Below are 18,276 nucleotides of genomic sequence, written 5' to 3'. Positions count from 1 at the left end.
AAGAGGAGCAGGGCTAGGGGAGGAAGAGGAGCAGGACTAGGGGAGGAAGAGGAGCAGGGGAGGAAGAGGAGCAGGGCTAGGGGAGGAAGAGGAGCAGGACTAGGGGAGGAAGAGGAGCAGGGCTAGGGGAGGAAGAGGAGCAGGGCTAGGGGAGGAAGAGGAGCAGGGCTAGTGGAGGAAGAGGAGCAGGACTAGGGGAGGAAGAGGAGCAGGGGAGGAAGAGGAGCAGGGCTAGGGGAGGAAGAGGAGCAGGACTAGGGGAGGAAGAGGAGCAGGGGAGGAAGAGGAGCAGGGCTAAGGGAGGAAGAGGAGCAGGACTAGGGGAGGAAGAGGAGCAGGGCTAGGGGAGGAAGAGGAGCAGGGCTAGGGGAGGAAGAGGAGCAGGACTAGGGGAGGAAGAGGAGCAGGACTAGGGGAGGAAGAGGAGCAGGACTAGGGGAGGAAGAGTAGCAGGACTAGGGGAGGAAGAGCAGGACTAGGGGAGGAAAAGGAGCAGGACTAGGGGACGAAGAAGAGCAGGACTAGGGGAGGAAGGGAAAAAGGTAATGTGATCAACTATCATGATTACAACTCTCTGTGTTTAAACAGCCAGAAGGAATTTAACTTTAACTGGCTTTAAGGTAGAGAGGTAGAGAGGTAGAGAGAGAAATGAGGTGGAAACTGAGCTGCACTTCCTAACCTCCTGCCAAATGTATGACCATATTAGAGACACATATTTCCCTCAGATTACACAGACCCACAAAGAATTAGAAAACAAATCCCATTTTGATAAACTCCCATATCTATTGGGTGAAATACCACAGTGTGCCATCAAAAAGATTTGTGACCTGTTGCCACAAGAAAAGAGCTTTAACTACACTGCTCAAAAAAATAAAGGGAACACTTAAACAACACAATGTAACACAAAGTCAATCACACTTCTGTGAAATCAAACTGTCCACTTAGGAAGCAACACTGATTGACAATACATTTCACATGCTGTTGTGCAAATGGAATAGACAACAGGTGGAAATTATAGGCAATTAGCAAGACACCCCCAATAAAGGAGTGGTTCTGCAGGTGGTGACCATAGACCACTTCTCAGTTCCTATGCTTCCTGGCTGATGTTTTGGTCACTTTTGAATGCTGGCGGTGCTTTCACTCTAGTGGTAGCATGAGACGGAGTCTACAATCCACACAAGTGGCTCAGGTAGTGCAGCTCATCCAGGATGGCACATCAATGCGAGCTGTGGCAAGAAGGTTTGCTGTGTCTGTCAGCGTAGTGTCCATAGCATGGAGGCGCTACCAGGAGACAGGCCAGTACATCATGAGACGTGGAGGAGGCCGTAGGAGGGCAACAACCCAGCAACAGGACCGCTACCTCCGCCTTTGTGCAAGGAGGAGCAGGAGGAGCACTGCCAGAGCCCTGCAAAATGACCTCCAGCAGGCCACAAATGTGCATGTGTCTGCTCAAACGGTCAGAAACAGACTCTATGAGGGTGGTATGAGGGCCCGACATCCACAGGTGGGGGTTGTGCTTACAGCCCAACACCGTGCAGGACATTTGGCATTTGCCAGAGAACACCAAGATTGGCAAATTCGCCACTGGCGCCCTGTGCTCTTCACAGATGAAAGCAGGTTCACACTGAGCACATGTGACAGACGTGACAGAGTCTGGAGACGCCGTGGAGAACGTTCTGCTGCCTGCAACATCCTCCAGCATGACCGGTTTGGCGGTGGGTCAGTCATGGTGTGGGGTGGCATTTCTTTGGGGGGCTGCACAGCCCTCCATGTGCTCGCCAGAGGTAGCCTGACTGCCATTAGGTACCGAGATGAGATCCTCAGACCCCTTGTGAGACCATATGCTGGTGCGGTTGGCCCTGGGTTCCTCCTAATGCAAGACAATGCTAGACCTCATGTGGCTGGAGTGTGTCAGCAGTTCCTGCAAGAGGAAGGCATTGATGCTATGGACTGGCCTGCCCGTTCCCCAGACCTGAATCCAATTGAGCACATCTGGGACATCATGTCTCGCTCCATCCACCAACGCCACGTTGCACCACAGACTATCCAGGAGTTGGCGGATGCTTTAGTCCAGGTCTGGGAGGAGATCCCTCAGGAGACCATCCGCCACCTCATCAGGAGCATGCCCAGGCGTTGTAGGGAGGTCATACAGGCACGTGGAGGCCACACACACTACTGAGCCTCATTTTGACTAGTTTTAAGGACATTACATCAAAGTTGGATCAGCCTGTAGTGTGGTTTTCCACTTTAATTTTGAGGGTGACTCCAAATCCAGACATCCATGGGTTGATAAATTTGATTTCCATTGATAATTTTTGTGTGATTTTGTTGTCAGCACATTCAACTATGTAAAGAAAAAAGTATTTAATAAGATTATTTCATTCATTCAGATCTAGGATGTGTTATTTTAGTGTTCCCATTATTTTTTTGAGCAATGTATTGGCACATAATATGACATTTGAAATGTCTTTATTCTTTTGGAACTTCTGTGAGTGTAATGTTTACAGTTAATATTTACTGTTAATTAAATTTTGTTTACTATCTATTTAACTTGCCTTGGCAATGTTAACATACGTTTCCCATGCCAATAAAGCCCTTCAATTGAACTGAATTGACAGAGAAAGACAGGGAGAAAGAGAGAGAGCGAGAGACGGACAGACAGAGAGTTATCTATCCAAAACGGAGATGTATAGATAAACCACTTATCCCAAGCGCTATGATGAAACTGGCTCTCATCACGACCACCACAGGAATGGAAGACCCAGAGTTACAGTTGAAGCCGGAAGTTTACATACACCTTAGCCAAATACATTTAAATTCAGTTTCACAATTCCTGACATTTAATCCTAGTAAAAATGCCCTGTCTTAGGTCAGTTAGGATCACCACTTTATTTTAAGAATGTGTAATGTCAGAATAATAGTAGAGAGAATGATTTATTTCAGCTTTTATTTATTTCATCACATACCCAGTGGGTCAGAAGTTTACATACATTCAATTAGTATTTGGTAGCATTGCCTTTAAATTGTTTAAATTGGGTCAAACGTTTCGGGTAGCCTTCCACAAGCTTCCCACAATAAGTTGGGTAAATTTTGGCCCATTCCTCCTGACAGAGCTGGTGTAACTGAGTCAGGTTTGTAGGCCTCCTTGCTCGCACACGCTTTTTCAGTTCTGCCCACACATTTTCTACAGGATTGAGGTCAGGGCTTTGTGATGGCCACTCCAATACCTTGACTTTGTTGTCCTTAAGCCATTTTGCCACAACTTTGGAAGTATGCTTGGGGTCATTGTCCATTTGGAACACCCATTTGCGACCAAGCTTTAACTTCCTGACTGATGTCTTGAGATGTTGCATCAATATATCCACATAATTTTCCTTCCTCATGATGCCATCTATTTTGTAATAATAATAATAATAATAATTTTGTGAAGTGCACCAGTCCCTCCTACAGCAAAGCACCCCCACAGCATGATGCTGCCACCCCCATGCTTCACAGTTTGGTATGGTGTTCTTCGGCATGTAAGCTACCACCCTTTTCCCTCCAAACATAACAATGGTCATTTTGGCCAAACACTTATATTTTTGTTTCATCAGACCAGAGGACATTTCTCCGAAAAGTACGATCTTTGTCCCAATGTGCAGTTGCAAACCGTAGTCTGCCTTTTTTATGGCAGTTTTGGAGCAGTGGCTTCTTCCTTGCTGAGCGGCCTTTCAGGTTATGTCAATATAGGACTCGTTTTACTGTGGCTATAGATACTTTTGTACCTGTTTCCTCCAGCATCTTCACAAGGTCCTTTGCTGTTGTTCTGGGATTGATTTGCACTTTTCGCACCAAAGTACGTTCATCTCTTGGAGACAGAACGCATCTCCTTCCTGAGCGGTATGACGGCTGCGTGGTCCCATGGTGTTTATACTTGCTTACTATTGTTTGTACAGATGAACGTGGTACCTTCAGGCATTTGGAAATTGCTCCCAAGGATGAACCAGACTTGTGGAGGTCTACTTGTGGAGGTCTTGGCTGATTTCTTTAGATTGTTTCATGATGTCAAGCAAAGAAGCACTGAGTTTGAAGGTAGACCTTGAAATACATCCACAGGTACACCTCCAATTGACTCAAATGATGTCAATTAGCCTATCAGAAGCTTCTAAAGCCATGACATAATTTTTTGGAATTTTCCAAGCTGTTTAAAGGCACAGTCAACTTTGTGTATGTAAACTTCTGACCCACTGGAATTGTGATACAATGAATTATAAGTAAAACAATCTGTCTGTAAACAATTGTTGGAAAAATTACTTGTGTCATGCACAAAGTAGATGTCCTAACCGACTTGCCAAAACTATAGTTTGTTAACAAGAAATGTGTGGAGTGGTTGAAAAACGAGTTTTAATGACTCCAACCTAAGTGTATTTAAACTTTCTACTTCAACTGTATATATGAATTAATTGGCGAGGGCACTAGAACAGTCTGCAGCACCCGGCTTCACCCTACTAGAATCTGAAGTCAAATGTCTACTGTTTGCTGATGATCTTGTGCTTCTGTTCCCAACCAAGGAGGGCTTACAGCCGCACCTACATCTTCTTCACAGATTCTGTCAGACCTGGGCCCTGACAGTAAATCTCACTAAGACAAAAATAATGGTGTTCCAAAAAAGGTCCAGTTGCCAAGACCACAAATACAAATTCCATCTAGACACCGTTGCCCCAGAGCACTCAAAAAAACTATACATACCTCAGCCTAAACATCAGCGCCACAGGTAACTTCCACAAAGCTGTGAACGATCTGAGAGACAAGGCAAGAAGGGCCTTCTATGCCATCAAAAGGAACATACAATTTTACATACCAATTAGGATCTGGCTAAAAATACTTGAATCAGTTATAGAACCCATTGCCTTTTATGGTTGTGAGGTCTTGGATCCGCTCACCAACCAAGAATTCACAAAATTTGACAAACACCAAATCAAGATTCTGCATGCAGAATTCTGCAAAAAATATCCTCAGTGTACAACAAATAATGCATGCAGAGCATAATTAGGCCGATACCCGCTAATTATCAAAATCCAGAAAATAGATAAATTCTTCAACCACTTAAAAGGAAGCGATTCCCAAAACTTCCATAACAAAGCCATCACCTACAGAGAGATGAACCTGGAGAAGAGTCCCCTAAGCAAGCTGGTCCTGTGGCTCTGTTCAAACACAAACAGACCCCACTGAGCCCCAGGACAACAACACAATTAGACCCAACCAAATCATGAGAAAACAAAAAGATAATTACTTCACACTGGAAAGAATTAACAAAAAAACTGAGCAAACTAGAATGATATTTGGCCCTAAACAGAGAGTACACAGTGGCAAAATACCTGACCACTGTGACTGACCAAAATGAAGCAAAGCTTTGACTAAGTACAGACTCAGTGAGCATAGCCTTGCTACTGAGAAAGGTCACCGTAGGCAGACCTGGCTCTCAAGAGAAGACAGGCTATGTGCACACTGCCCACAAAATGAGGTGGAAACTGAGCTGCACTTCCTAACCTCCTGCCAAATGTATGACACATATTACCCACAGATCACACAAAGAATTCGAAAACAAATCACATTTTGATAAAACCCATATATATTCGGTGAAATACAACAATGTGCCATCTCAGCAGGAAGATTTGTGACCTGTTAACACAAGAAAAGGGCAACCAGTGAAGAACAAACACCATTGTAAATACAAACTATATTTATGTTGATTTATTTTTCCCTTTTGTACTTTAACTATTTGCACATCGTTACAACGACTATATATAGACATACTATGACATTTGAAATGTCTTTATTCTTTTGTGTGAGTGTAATATTTACTGTTCACTTTTATGTTTATTATCTATTTCACTTGCAATGTAAACATATGTATCCCATGCCAATAAAGCCCCTTGAATTGAAATTGAATTGAGAGAGAGAGACAGAGACAGAGAAAGAGACAGAGAAAGAGAAAGAGAGAGAGAGAGATGAGAGAGAGAGAGAGAGAGACAGAGAGAGAGAGAGAGACAGAGAGAGAGAGAGAGACAGAGAGAGAGACAGAGAGAGAGAGAGAGACAGAGAGACAGAGAGAGAGAGACAGAGAGAGACAGAGACAGAGAGAGAGAGAGACAGAGAGAGAGACACAGAGAGAGAGAGAGAGAGAGAGAGAGAGATGAGAGAGAGAGAGAGAGAGAGAGAGACAGGAGAGAGAGAGCGAGAGAGAGAGAGGAGAGAGAGAGACACACAGAGGGAGAGAGAGAGAGAGAGAGAGAGAGAGAGAGAGAGACAGAAGAGAGAGAGACAGAGACACAGAGGGAGAGAGAGAGAGAGAGAGAGAGAGAGAGAGAGAGAGAGAGAGAGAGAGAGAGAGAGAGAGAGAGAGAGAGAGCGAGAGAGAGAGAGAGACAGAGAGAGAGAGGAGGACACAGAAACCTCAGCAGCATTACATCACTAGAACGGCTTGTGGCAGACTGATGATTAAAAACACACACTGGCCCGGCCAGAACCACCACTAATAACATGACTATCCAAAACACACTGGCCCGGCCCAGAACCACCACTAATAACATGACTATCAAAACACACTGGGCTGGCCCAGAACCACCACTAATAACATGACTATCCAAAACACACTGGCCCGGCCCAGAACCACCACTAATAACATGACTATCCAAAACACACTGGCCTTGCCCAGAACCACCATTGATAACATGACTATCCAAAACACACTGGGCTGGCCCAGAACCACCACTAATAACATGACTATCCAAAACACACTGGTCCGGCCCAGAACCACCACTAATAACATGACTATCCAAAACACACTGGCCCGGCCCAGAACCACCACTAATAACATGACTATCCAAAACACACTGGGCTGGCCCAGAACCACCACTAATAACATGACTATCCAAAACACACTGGCCTGGCCAGAACCACCACTAATAACATGACTATCCAAAACACACTGGGCTGGCCCAGAACCACCAGTAATAAAATGACTATCCAAAACACACTGGCCCGGCCCAGAACCACCACTAATAACATGACTATCCAAAACACACTGGCTGGCCCAGAACCACCACTAATAACATGACTATCCAAACACACTGGCCTGGCCCAGAACCACCACTAATAACATGACTATCCTTCAGACAGGACACACACCACAGAGAGCAGAGCTCTGAGAGGGGTCCTTCTTCAGACAGATAGACAAGGCCTTTCTCTCTGGTCCCCCTGCTTGCTCAGAACAACCGATGCTCTCTGTGTAACACTGGTCTTCTACTCTCACTAGCACAGACTTTGTAGATAGCAGCTATTTTGGAAGGTTATAGCCACAATGATGGCGATCCTATGTGGTTGTTTTACCTATGCAAGTTGAAGGCACTAATTGTAACTCTGGATGAGAGTGTCTACTAAAGGACTCAAATGTACTACAGTGTTAATGCTCCTCATTCACAGTACTCTGAAGACTGCAGTATAGCTTTGATAGGCTGCATTTACACAGCCAGCCCAATTATGACCTTTTGCCCAATTATTGTCAAGGGAGCTGATCTGATTGGTCAAAAGAACAATCAGTGAAATAAAATATTAGAATTGGGCTGCCTGTGTAAACGCAGTCCATAGTGACAATGTTGATTACCTTTCTGGTGCAGGCCCTTCTTCTCATACCAGGATGATGAGCTCGCTGTACTTGTGGGCCTTCTTCAGGATGTACTCACTCTCCTCAATGTGACAGTGGTTATTGTCCAGCCGCAACAGAGGGGACACCAGGGCCACGTTGGTCTGGAGAGAGGAGAGCCACCAGATTAACAGAGGGGACACGTTGGTCTGGAGAGAGGAGAGCCACCAGATTAACAGAGGGGACACGTTGGTCTGGAGAGAGGAGAGCCACTAGATTAACAGAGGGGACACCAGGGCCACGTTGGTCTGGAGAGAAGAGAGCACTAGATTAACAGAGGGGACACGTTGGTCTGAGAGAGGAGAGCCACTAGATTAACAGAGGGGACACGTTGTCTGGAGAGAAGAGAGCCACTAGATTAACAGAGGGGACACGTTGGTCTGGAGAGAAGAGAGCCACTAGATTAACAGAGGGACACCAGGGCCACGTGGTCTGGAGAGAGGAGAGCCACTAGATTAACAGAGGGGACACCAGGACCACGTTGGTCTGGAGAGAGAGAGCCACCAGATTAACAGAGGGGCCACGTTGGTCTGGAGAGAAGAGAGCCACTAGATTAACAGAGGGGACACCAGGACCATGTTGGTCTGGAGAGAAGAGAGCCACCAGATTAACAGAGGGGACACCAGGGCCACGTTGGTCTGGAGAGAGGAGAGCCACTAGATTAACAGAGGGGACACGTTGGTCTGGAGAGAGGAGAGACACTAGATTAACAGAGGGGACACGTTGGTCTGGAGAGAAGAGAGCCACTAGATTAACAGAGGGGACACGTTGGTCTGGAGAGAAGAGAGCCACTAGATTAACAGAGGGGACACTAGGGCCACGTTGGTCTGGAGAGAAGAGAGCCACCAGATTAACAGAGGGGCCACGTTGGTCTGGAGAGAAGAGAGCCACTAGATTAACAGAGGGGACACCAGGGCCACGTTGGTCTGGAGAGAGGAGAGCCACCAGATTAACAGAGGGGACACCAGGACCATGTTGGTCTGGAGAGAAGAGAGCCACCAGATTAACAGGAGACCACCCAGGGCCACGTTGGTCTGGAGAGAAGAGAGCCACTAGATTAGCAGAGAGGACACCAGGGCCACGTTGGTCTGGAGAGAAGAGAGCCACCAGATTAACAGAGGGGACACGTTGGTCTGGAGAGAAGAGAGCCACTAGATTAACAGAGGGGACACCAGGGCCACGTTGGTCTGGAGAGAAGAGAGCCACAAGATTAACAGAGGGGACACCAGGGCCACGTTGGTCTGGAGAGAAGAGAGCCACCAGATTAACAGAGGGGACACCAGGGCCACGTTGGTCTGGAGAGAAGAGAGCCACCAGATTAACAGAGGGGACACCAGGGCCACGTTGGTCTGGAGAGAAGAGAGCCACTAGATTAACAGAGGGGACACCAGGACCATGTTGGTCTGGAGAGAAGAGAGCCACTAGATTAACAGAGGGGACACCAGGACCATGTTGGTCTGGAGAGAAGAGAGCCACTAGATTAACAGAGGGGACACCAGGGCCACGTTGGTCTGGAGAGAAGAGAGCCACTAGATTAACAGAGGGGACACCAGGACCATGTTGGTCTGGAGAGAAGAGAGCCACTAGATTAACAGAGGGGACACCAGGACCATGTTGGTCTGGAGAGAAGAGAGCCACCAGATTAACAGAGGGGACACCAGGACCATGTTGGTCTGGAGAGAAGAGAGCCACCAGATTAACAGAGGGGACACCAGGACCATGTTGGTCTGGAGAGAAGAGAGCCACTAGATTAACAGAGGGGACACCAGGGCCACGTTGGTCTGGAGAGAAGAGAGCCACCAGATTAACAGAGGGGACACGTTGGTCTGGAGAGAGGAGAGCCACTAGATTAACAGAGGGGACACCAGGACCATGTTGGTCTGGAGAGAAGAGAGCCACTAGATTAACAGAGCGGACACCAGGACCATGTTGGTCTGGAGAGAAGAGAGCCACTAGATTAACAGAGGGGACACCAGGACCATGTTGGTCTGGAGAGAAGAGAGCCACTAGATTAACAGAGGGGACACCAGGGCCACGTTGGTCTGGAGAAAAGAGAGCCACTAGATTAACAGAGGGGACACCAGGACCATGTTGGTCTGGAGAGAAGAGCGCCACCAGATTAACAGAGGGGACACCAGTACCATGTTGGTCTGGAGAGAAGAGAGCCACCAGATTAACAGAGGGGACACCAGGACCATGTTGGTCTGGAGAGAAGAGAGCCACTAGATTAACAGAGGGGACACCAGGGCCACGTTGGTCTGGAGAGAAGAGAGCCACCAGATTAACAGAGGGGACACGTTGGTCTGGAGAGAGGAAAGCCACTAGATTAACAGAGGGGACACCTGGACCATGTTGGTCTGGAGAGAAGAGAGCCACTAGATTAACAGAGGGGACACCAGGACCATGTTGGTCTGGAGAGAAGAGAGCCACTAGATTAACAGAGGGGACACCAGGACCATGTTGGTCTGGAGAGAAGAGAGCCACTAGATTAACAGAGGGGACACCAGGGCCACGTTGGTCTAGAGAGAAGAGAGCCACCAGATTAACAGAGGGGACACCAGGGCCACGTTGGTCTGGAGAGAAGAGAGCCACCAGATTAACAGAGGGGACACGTTGGTCTGGAGAGAAGAGAGCCACCAGATTAACAGAGGGGACACCAGGACCATGTTGGTCTGGAGAGAAGAGAGCCACCAGATTAACAGAGGGGACACCAGGGCCACGTTGGTCTGGAGAGAAGAGAGCCACCAGATTAACAGAGGGGACACCAGGACCATGTTGGTCTGGAGAGAAGAGAGCCACTAGATTAACAGAGGGGACACCAGGACCACGTTGGTCTGGAGAGAAGAGAGCCACCAGATTAACAGAGGGGACACCAGGACAATGTTGGTCTGGAGAGAAGAGAGCCACTAGATTAACAGAGGGGACACCAGGACCATGTTGGTCTGGAGAGAAGAGAGCCACTAGATTAACAGAGGGGACACCAGGACCATGTTGGTCTGGAGAGAAGAGAGCCACTAGATTAACAGAGGGGACACCAGGACCATGTTGGTCTGGAGAGAAGAGAGCCACCAGATTAACAGAGGGGACACCAGGACCATGTTGGTCTGGAGAGAAGAGAGCCACCAGATTAACAGAGGGGACACCAGGACCATGTTGGTCTGGAGAGAAGAGAGCCACTAGATTAACAGAGGGGACACCAGGGCCACGTTGGTCTGGAGAGAAGAGAGCCACTAGATTAACAGAGGGGACACCAGGACCATGTTGGTCTGGAGAGAAGAGAGCCACCAGATTAACAGAGGGGACACCAGGACCATGTTGGTCTGGAGAGAAGAGAGCCACCAGATTAACAGAGGGGACACCAGGACCATGTTGGTCTGGAGAGAAGAGAGCCACTAGATTAACAGAGGGGACACCAGGGCCACGTTGGTCTGGAGAGAAGAGAGCCACCAGATTAACAGAGGGGACACGTTGGTCTGGAGAGAGGAAAGCCACTAGATTAACAGAGGGGACACCTGGACCATGTTGGTCTGGAGAGAAGAGAGCCACTAGATTAACAGAGGGGACACCTGGACCATGTTGGTCTGGAGAGAAGAGAGCCACTAGATTAACAGAGGGGACACCAGGGCCACGTTGGTCTGGAGAAGAGAGCCACCAGATTAACAGAGGGGACACCAGGGCCACGTTGGTCTGGAGAGAAGAGAGCCACCAGATTAACAGAGGGGACACGTTGGTCTGGAGAGAAGAGAGACACCAGATTAACAGAGGGGACACCAGGACCATGTTGGTCTGGAGAGAAGAGAGCCACCAGATTAACAGAGGGGACACCAGGGCCACGTTGGTCTGGAGAGAAGAGAGCCACCAGATTAACAGAGGGGACACCAGGACCATGTTGGTCTGGAGAGAAGAGAGCCACTAGATTAACAGAGGGGACACCAGGACCACGTTGGTCTGGAGAGAAGAGAGCCACCAGATTAACAGAGGGGACACCAGGACCATGTTGGTCTGGAGAGAAGAGAGCCACCAGATTAACAGAGGGGACACCAGGGCCACGTTGGTCTGGAGAGAAGAGAGCCACCAGATTAACAGAGGGGACACCTGGACCATGTTGGTCTGGAGAGAGGATATAAGGGTAATTCTACAGTAACGGAATTACACTGAGAGTCAAATGTTTCACTTTAAAACAAAAAACATTGATTTAAAAGATTAACAAATCATACAACTCTATGCACAACGGCTACTTCAAACAATTTATACAGTAAATACAAAAAATCGTACAAATTACAAGAAAAACTGTGCAGATGCAAAGTTTGGTAACAGAATTACAGTGAAATCTCCCTCAGTTAATTCCAAACCAAACTTTGTATCTGCACAGTTCTTAAATGTGTTTTGGGAAATTGTTAAAAGTAGTTTGTTCATCTTTGAAATCAATGGTTTTTATTTGGTATACCATGTTTCGTTACCATGGAATTGGGAGTTAATCTGAGGCATCCATACGTACATGCAGGTAGCATTTGAGCAGCGTGGTGTCGATGATCTGCAGAAGCTTCTTTCTACTCTTGATGGTGGGCGTTCCTTCCATGAGGGGAGAGGGGGTGGAGGGCTCCGAGTCGTTCAGCTGCTTCACCAGGTGGCTGCGTTTCTGGAATACATTTCATTGCATTTATGTAGCCAGGATAATCCATTCAGTAACACTTGCCACTGTTTTTCAGAGAGTCGTGGGTTCCATAGAATCAAAAAACCACACATATCAATGTCATCTAATGGAAAAAATAAATGCATATGGATCTCCTACACACTGGCCTACACACTAGCCTACACACTGGCCTACACACTGGCCTACACACTGGCCTACACACTGGCCTACACACTAGCCTACACACTGGCCTACACACTGGCCTACACACTGGCCTACACGCTAGCCTACACGCTGGCCTACACGCTGGCCTACACGCTGGCCTACACGCTGGCCTACACACTAGCCTACACACTAGCCTACACACTAGCCTACACACTGGCCTACACACTAGCCTACACACTAGCCTACACACTAGCCTACACACTGGCCTACACACTAGCCTACACACTGGCCTACACACTAGCCTACACACTGGCCTACACACTAGCCTACACACTAGCCTACACACTGGCCTACACACTGGCCTACACACTAGCCTACACACTAGCCTACACACTGGCCTACACACTGGCCTACACACTGGCCTACACACTGGCCTACACACTAGCCTACACACTGGCCTACACACTAGCCTACACACTGGCCTACACACTAGCCTACACACTGGCCTACACACTGGCCTACACACTGGCCTACACACTGGCCTACACACTGGCCTACACACTAGCCTACACACTAGCCTACACACTAGCCTACACACTGGCCTACACACTAGCCTACACACTAGCCTACACACTGGCCTACACACTGGCCTACACACTGGCCTACACACTAGCCTACACACTGGCCTACACACTGGCCTACACAACCCCCCCCCCCCAGACCTGTGTCAGGTAGTCTATGAGTGCGAGATGTGCCTTCTCCAGTTCTGCTACAGACAGAGTCGGCAGGGGGTTGGGGTAGTGCAGCTGTTTCCGGTAGTCGGTGGGGAGCAGGTCCGGATACAGACCTATCACATGGGTGGGATCTGTGGGAGGAAGGTACAGCATTACTAAGACCCTCTATTCCCTGTACGGCGCATAGTCGGTGGGGAGCAGGTCCGGATACAGACCTATCACATGGGTGGGATCTGTGGGAGGAAGGTACAGCATTACTAAGACCCTCTATTCCCTGTACGGCGCACTGCTGTTGACCAGAGCCTTAAAATGAAACAGGTTACTGTAATTCTGAGATCACACTGCATCCAAAACGGCCCTCTATTCTCTAATGTAGTAGCAGAAGATTAACTTTAACGTCCCTGTATTAGACACACAGTCCTGCTGTTTACATCATAGATAAGGCAGCAGATCAAAAGTAATGCACTATATAGGGTGCCATTAGAGACCCAGCCAAAATCTGCAACGAGAGACATTGTTCAGGTAGTTAACGGACAGCCAGAAGCTCACCTGTGCCGAGTTTAGCGAACACCTGCATGGAGTCATCAAACCTCTTCTGACAGAACAGATTGAAGGCGTAGAGATTCTGGATGTGGTGAACCTGCTGTCTCTTATCGCCTTCCACATCATCCATCATCTGTTGGGGGAGAGAGGGATGGAGGAGGGGAGAGAGAGAGGGATGGAGGAGGGGAGAGATAGAGGGATGGAGGAGGGGAGAGATAGAGGGATGGAGGAGGGGAGAGAGGGAGGAGGGGAGAGATAGAGGGATGGAGGAGGGGAGAGAGGGAGGGATGGAGGAGGGGAGAGAGGGAGGGAGGGAGGAGGGGAGAGAGGGGAGAGATAGAGGGATGGAGGGGGGAGAGATAGAGGGATGGAGGAGGGGAGAGATAGAGGGATGGAGGAGGGGAGAGATAGAGGGATGGAGGAGGGGAGAGATAGAGGGATGGAGGAGGGGAGAGATAGAGGGATGGAGGAGGGGAGAGATAGAGGGTTGGAGGAGGGGAGAGATAGAGGGTTGGAGGAGGGGAGAGATAGAGGGATGGAGGAGGAGAGAGAGGGATGGAGGAGGGGAGAGAGGGATAGGAGGAGGGGAGAGATATAGGGATGAGGGGGGGAGAGATAGAGGGATAGAGGGGGGAGAGATAGAGGGATGGAGGAGGGAGAGATAGAGGGATGGAGGAGGGGAGAGAGGGAGGGATGGAGGAGGGGAGAGGGGAGGGAGGGAGGAGGGGAGAGATAGAGGGATGGAGGAGGGAGAGATAGAGGGATGGAGGAGGGGAGAGATAGAGGGATGGAGGAGGGGAGAGAGGGATGGAGGAGGGGAGAGATAGAGGGAGGGAGGAGGGGAGAGGGAGAGGGATGGAGGAGAGGGAGAGGGATGGAGGAGGGGAGAGAGAGGGATGGAGGAGGGGAGAGAGAGGGATGGAGGAGGGGAGAGATAGAGGGAGGGAGGAGGGGAGAGATAGAGGGATGGAGGAGGGGAGAGATGGAGGGAGGAGGGGAGAGATAGAGGGATGGAGGAGGGGAGAGGGATGGAGGAGGGGAGAGGGAGAGGGATGGAGGAGGGGAGAGGGAGAGGGATGGAGGAGAGGGAGAGGGATGGAGGAGGGGAGAGAGAGGGATGGAGGAGGGGAGAGAGAGGGATGGAGGAGGGGAGAGATAGAGGGATGGAGGAGGGGAGAGATAGAGGGATGGAGGAGGGGAGAGAGGGATAGGAGGAGGGGAGAGAGGGATGGAGGAGGGGAGAGAGGGATGGAGGAGGGGGAGAGGGATGGAGGAGGGGAGAGAGGGATAGGAGGAGGGGAGAGAGGGATAGGAGGAGGGGGAGAGATAGAGGGATGGAGGAGGGGAGAGAGGGATGGAGGAGGGAGAGAGGGATAGGAGGAGGGGAGAGAGGGATAGGAGGAGGGGAGAGAGGGATGGAGGAGGGGAGAGAGGGATAGGAGGAGGGGAGAGATATTGGGATGGAGGAGGGGAGAGAGAGGGATGGAGGAGGGGAGAGGGATAGGAGGAGGGGAGAGATAGAGGGATGTAGTAGTAGTGAGTAGTGTAGCAATAACAGTAGTAGTAGTAGTAGTGTAGTAGTAGTAGTCAGTAGCAGTAGTAGTAGTAGTAGCAGAACAGTAGTAGTAGTAGTAGTAGTGATGTAGTAGCAGCAGTAGTAGTAGTAGTAATAGTAGTAGTAGTAGTAGTAGTAGTAGTAGTAGTAGTAGTAGTGATAGTAGTAGTAGTAGTAGTAGTGATAGTAGTTGTAGTAGTAGTAGTAGTAGTAGCAGTAGTAGCAGCATTAGTAGTAGTAGTAGTAGTAGTGGTAGTAGTAGTAGTAGGAGTAGCAGTAGTAGTAGTAGTAGTAGTAGTAGTAGTAGTGATAGTAGTAGTAGTTGTAGTAGCAGTAGTAGTAGTAGTAGCATTTCATGCAGTAGTACCCTGGCTACCGTGTGTGTGATGGAGGTAAGTAGGTAAGTAGGTAAGTAGGGGTAAGCTACATGTAGTGTTGAGTAAAGCTTAACCATGTATTAGATCGTAGGTAGGTAGTTAGCTGTAGTTAGGTATTGTATTTATTGTAGGTTAGTATTATTGTTGTTATTGTAGCTTTCCGTGGGTAATTTGTGGGTTAGTTTCGAGGCATGAGGCTAGCTAGCTAGCGGGTAGCTATTGGTAACGATTAGCAACGCTGGAGAGCTGGTTCCAACGGTAATGTACTCCTACCCAACGTTTAACTTTTGCTTAACCATGTATTAGATCGTAGGTAGGTAGCTAGCTGTAGTTAGGTATTGAATTTATTGTAGGTTAGTATTGTGGTTGTAGTAGCTTTCCATAGGTAATTGTGGACTAGTATCGAGGCACGAGGCTAGCTAGCTAGCGGGTAGCTATTGGTAACGATTAGCAACGCTGGAGAGCTGGTTCCAACGTTTAATTATTATTATTATTATTATTATTTTTTTTTTTTGCTGCGTTGTGAAGGGAACTCGACACGGACTTGAATTGTCTGTTTGGTGTGCTGACACACTCTTGGCAGTTTGTTGTGGCCAGGTGTTGATGCTAAGTTGTGTGTTAATGGATGCTAGCTTGCAGGTTGGCTACGGCGTCATAGCTAGGCTTCGTGGGTTGTTGTGGGTAGTTACTGTGTCTTGGCAGTGTCCTCGGCCGTGCCAGCTGTAGCACGAAGCTAGCTAGCTAGCCGTTCTTCAAACAGAGTCGACACAGTGGCCATTGCTAGCTACCCAACATGACCATTTGGCTGTACTGTAGTAGCTAACCACAATTTACTTGTCCTAGCTAGCCAACGTCTAATCATTGCTGCGTCATATAAGGAACTTGACACAGACACGAATGATCTGTTTAGTGTGATATCACAATATTGGTGGTTTGTTGTGACCAAGTGTTGGTGCTAAACTGTGTGTTATTGTTATTGGATGCTAGTCTGCTAGTTGGCTATGGAGTCATAGTAGGCTAGCTGAACAAAGTGGGTTGAGTCTACTCCTTTAAACATTGAACCGCTGTGGTTCACAACAATTCTGATTTCCAAAGGCGGAAGTTGGGAGAGTTTTTGTTCGGGTGGTTCAGTGAAACAATTTTAGTTTCCGAGCTAGAAGATTTGGTGAGGGAGGCCCTGCTCTCTCCACTCCCAGATGCTTAGCCCATTTCATTCCGATCTCCTCTGCATTTTTGTAGCCATTTGCTACAGCCTGTCAACTATGCCTCTGCCTATCCCTGTTCTCTCCTCTCTGCACAGGCTACACAAACGCACCACACCGCGTGGCTGCTGCCTCTCCAATTTGGTGGTCCCTGCACGCACCACCCACGTGGAGTTCCAGGTCGCAGGCAGCCTCTGGAACTGCCGTTCTGCTGCCAACAAAGCTGACTTCATCCCAGCCTATGCCAACCTCCAGTCCCTCGACTTCCTGGCGCTGACGGAAACATGGATCACCACTGAAAACACCGCTACTCCTACTGCTCTCTCCTCGTCTGACCATGTGTTCTCGCATACCCCGAGAGCATCTGGTCAGAGGGGTGGTGGTACAGGAATCCTCATCTCTCCCAAGTGGACATTCTCAGTTTTTCCCCTAACCCATCTGTCTATCTCCTCATTTGAATTCCATGCTGTCACAGTCACTAGCCCATTTAAGCTTAATATCCTTGTCATCTATCGCCCTCCAGGTTCCCTTGGAGAGTTCATCAATGAGCTTGACGCCTTGATAAGTTCCTTCCCTGAGGATGGCTCACCCCTCACAGTTTTGGGGGATTTCAACCTCCCTATGTCCACATTTGACTCATTTCTCTCTGCCTCCTTCTTTCCACTCCTCTCCTCTTTTGACCTCACCCTCTCACCGTCCCCCCCTACTCACAAGGCAGGCAATACGCTTGACCTCATCTTCACTAGATGCTGCTCCTCTACTAATCTCACTGCAACTCCCCTCCAAGTCTCCGACCACTACTTTGTTTCCTTTTCTCTCTCACTCTCCTCCCACACTACTCACTCTGCCCCTACACAGATGGTAATGCGCCGCCGCAACCTTCGCTCTCTCTCTCCCACTACTCTCTCCTCTTCCATCCTATCATCTCTTCCCTCTGCTCAATCCTTCTCCCTCCAATCTCCTGATTCTGCCTCCTCAACCCTCCTCTCCTCCCTTTCTGCATCCTTTGACTCTCTGTGTCCCCTATCCTCACGGCCGGCTCGGTCCTCCCCTCCAGCTCCGTGGCTTGATGACTCATTGCGAGCTCACAGAACAGAGCTCCGGGCAGCGGAGCGGAAATGGAAGAAAACTAAATTCCCTGCCGACCTGGCATCTTTTCACTCCCTCCTCTCTACATTTTCTTCATCTGTTTCTGCTGCTAAGGCCACCTTCTACCACTCTAAATTCCAAGCATCTGCCTCTAACCCTAGGAAGCTCTTTGCCACATTTTCCTCCCTCCTGAATCCTCCCCCCCCCCTCCCCCCCTCCTCTCTCTCTGTGGATGACTTCGTCAACCACTTTGAAAAGAAGGTTGACGACATCCGATCCTTGTTTAAGCCTAAT

At 48.9% G+C, this 18,276-nt stretch overlaps 1 protein-coding gene across 1 annotated transcript in view; it reads right to left on the bottom strand.

The window, feature by feature from the left end:
• Nucleotides 1-18,276, bottom strand: part of LOC311145278 (vam6/Vps39-like protein) — a gene marked incomplete at its 3' end in the record, with an annotated part of 69,539 nt that overhangs the window by 18,495 nt on the left and 32,768 nt on the right. The window contains 5 exon segments of the mRNA XM_084181512.1: nucleotides 7,646-7,673; nucleotides 7,675-7,788; nucleotides 12,183-12,323; nucleotides 13,205-13,347; nucleotides 13,766-13,892. Of these exon segments, the coding sequence (XP_084037638.1) occupies nucleotides 7,646-7,673; nucleotides 7,675-7,788; nucleotides 12,183-12,323; nucleotides 13,205-13,347; nucleotides 13,766-13,892 (553 nt within the window).

The sequence above is a fragment of the Coregonus lavaretus genome (genome assembly GCF_964263955.1).
Source record: "Coregonus lavaretus genome assembly, chromosome: 18".
Classification (NCBI taxonomy): Eukaryota; Metazoa; Chordata; class Actinopteri; order Salmoniformes; family Salmonidae; genus Coregonus; species Coregonus lavaretus.
This window is presented reverse-complemented; position numbering and strand designations above follow the sequence as displayed.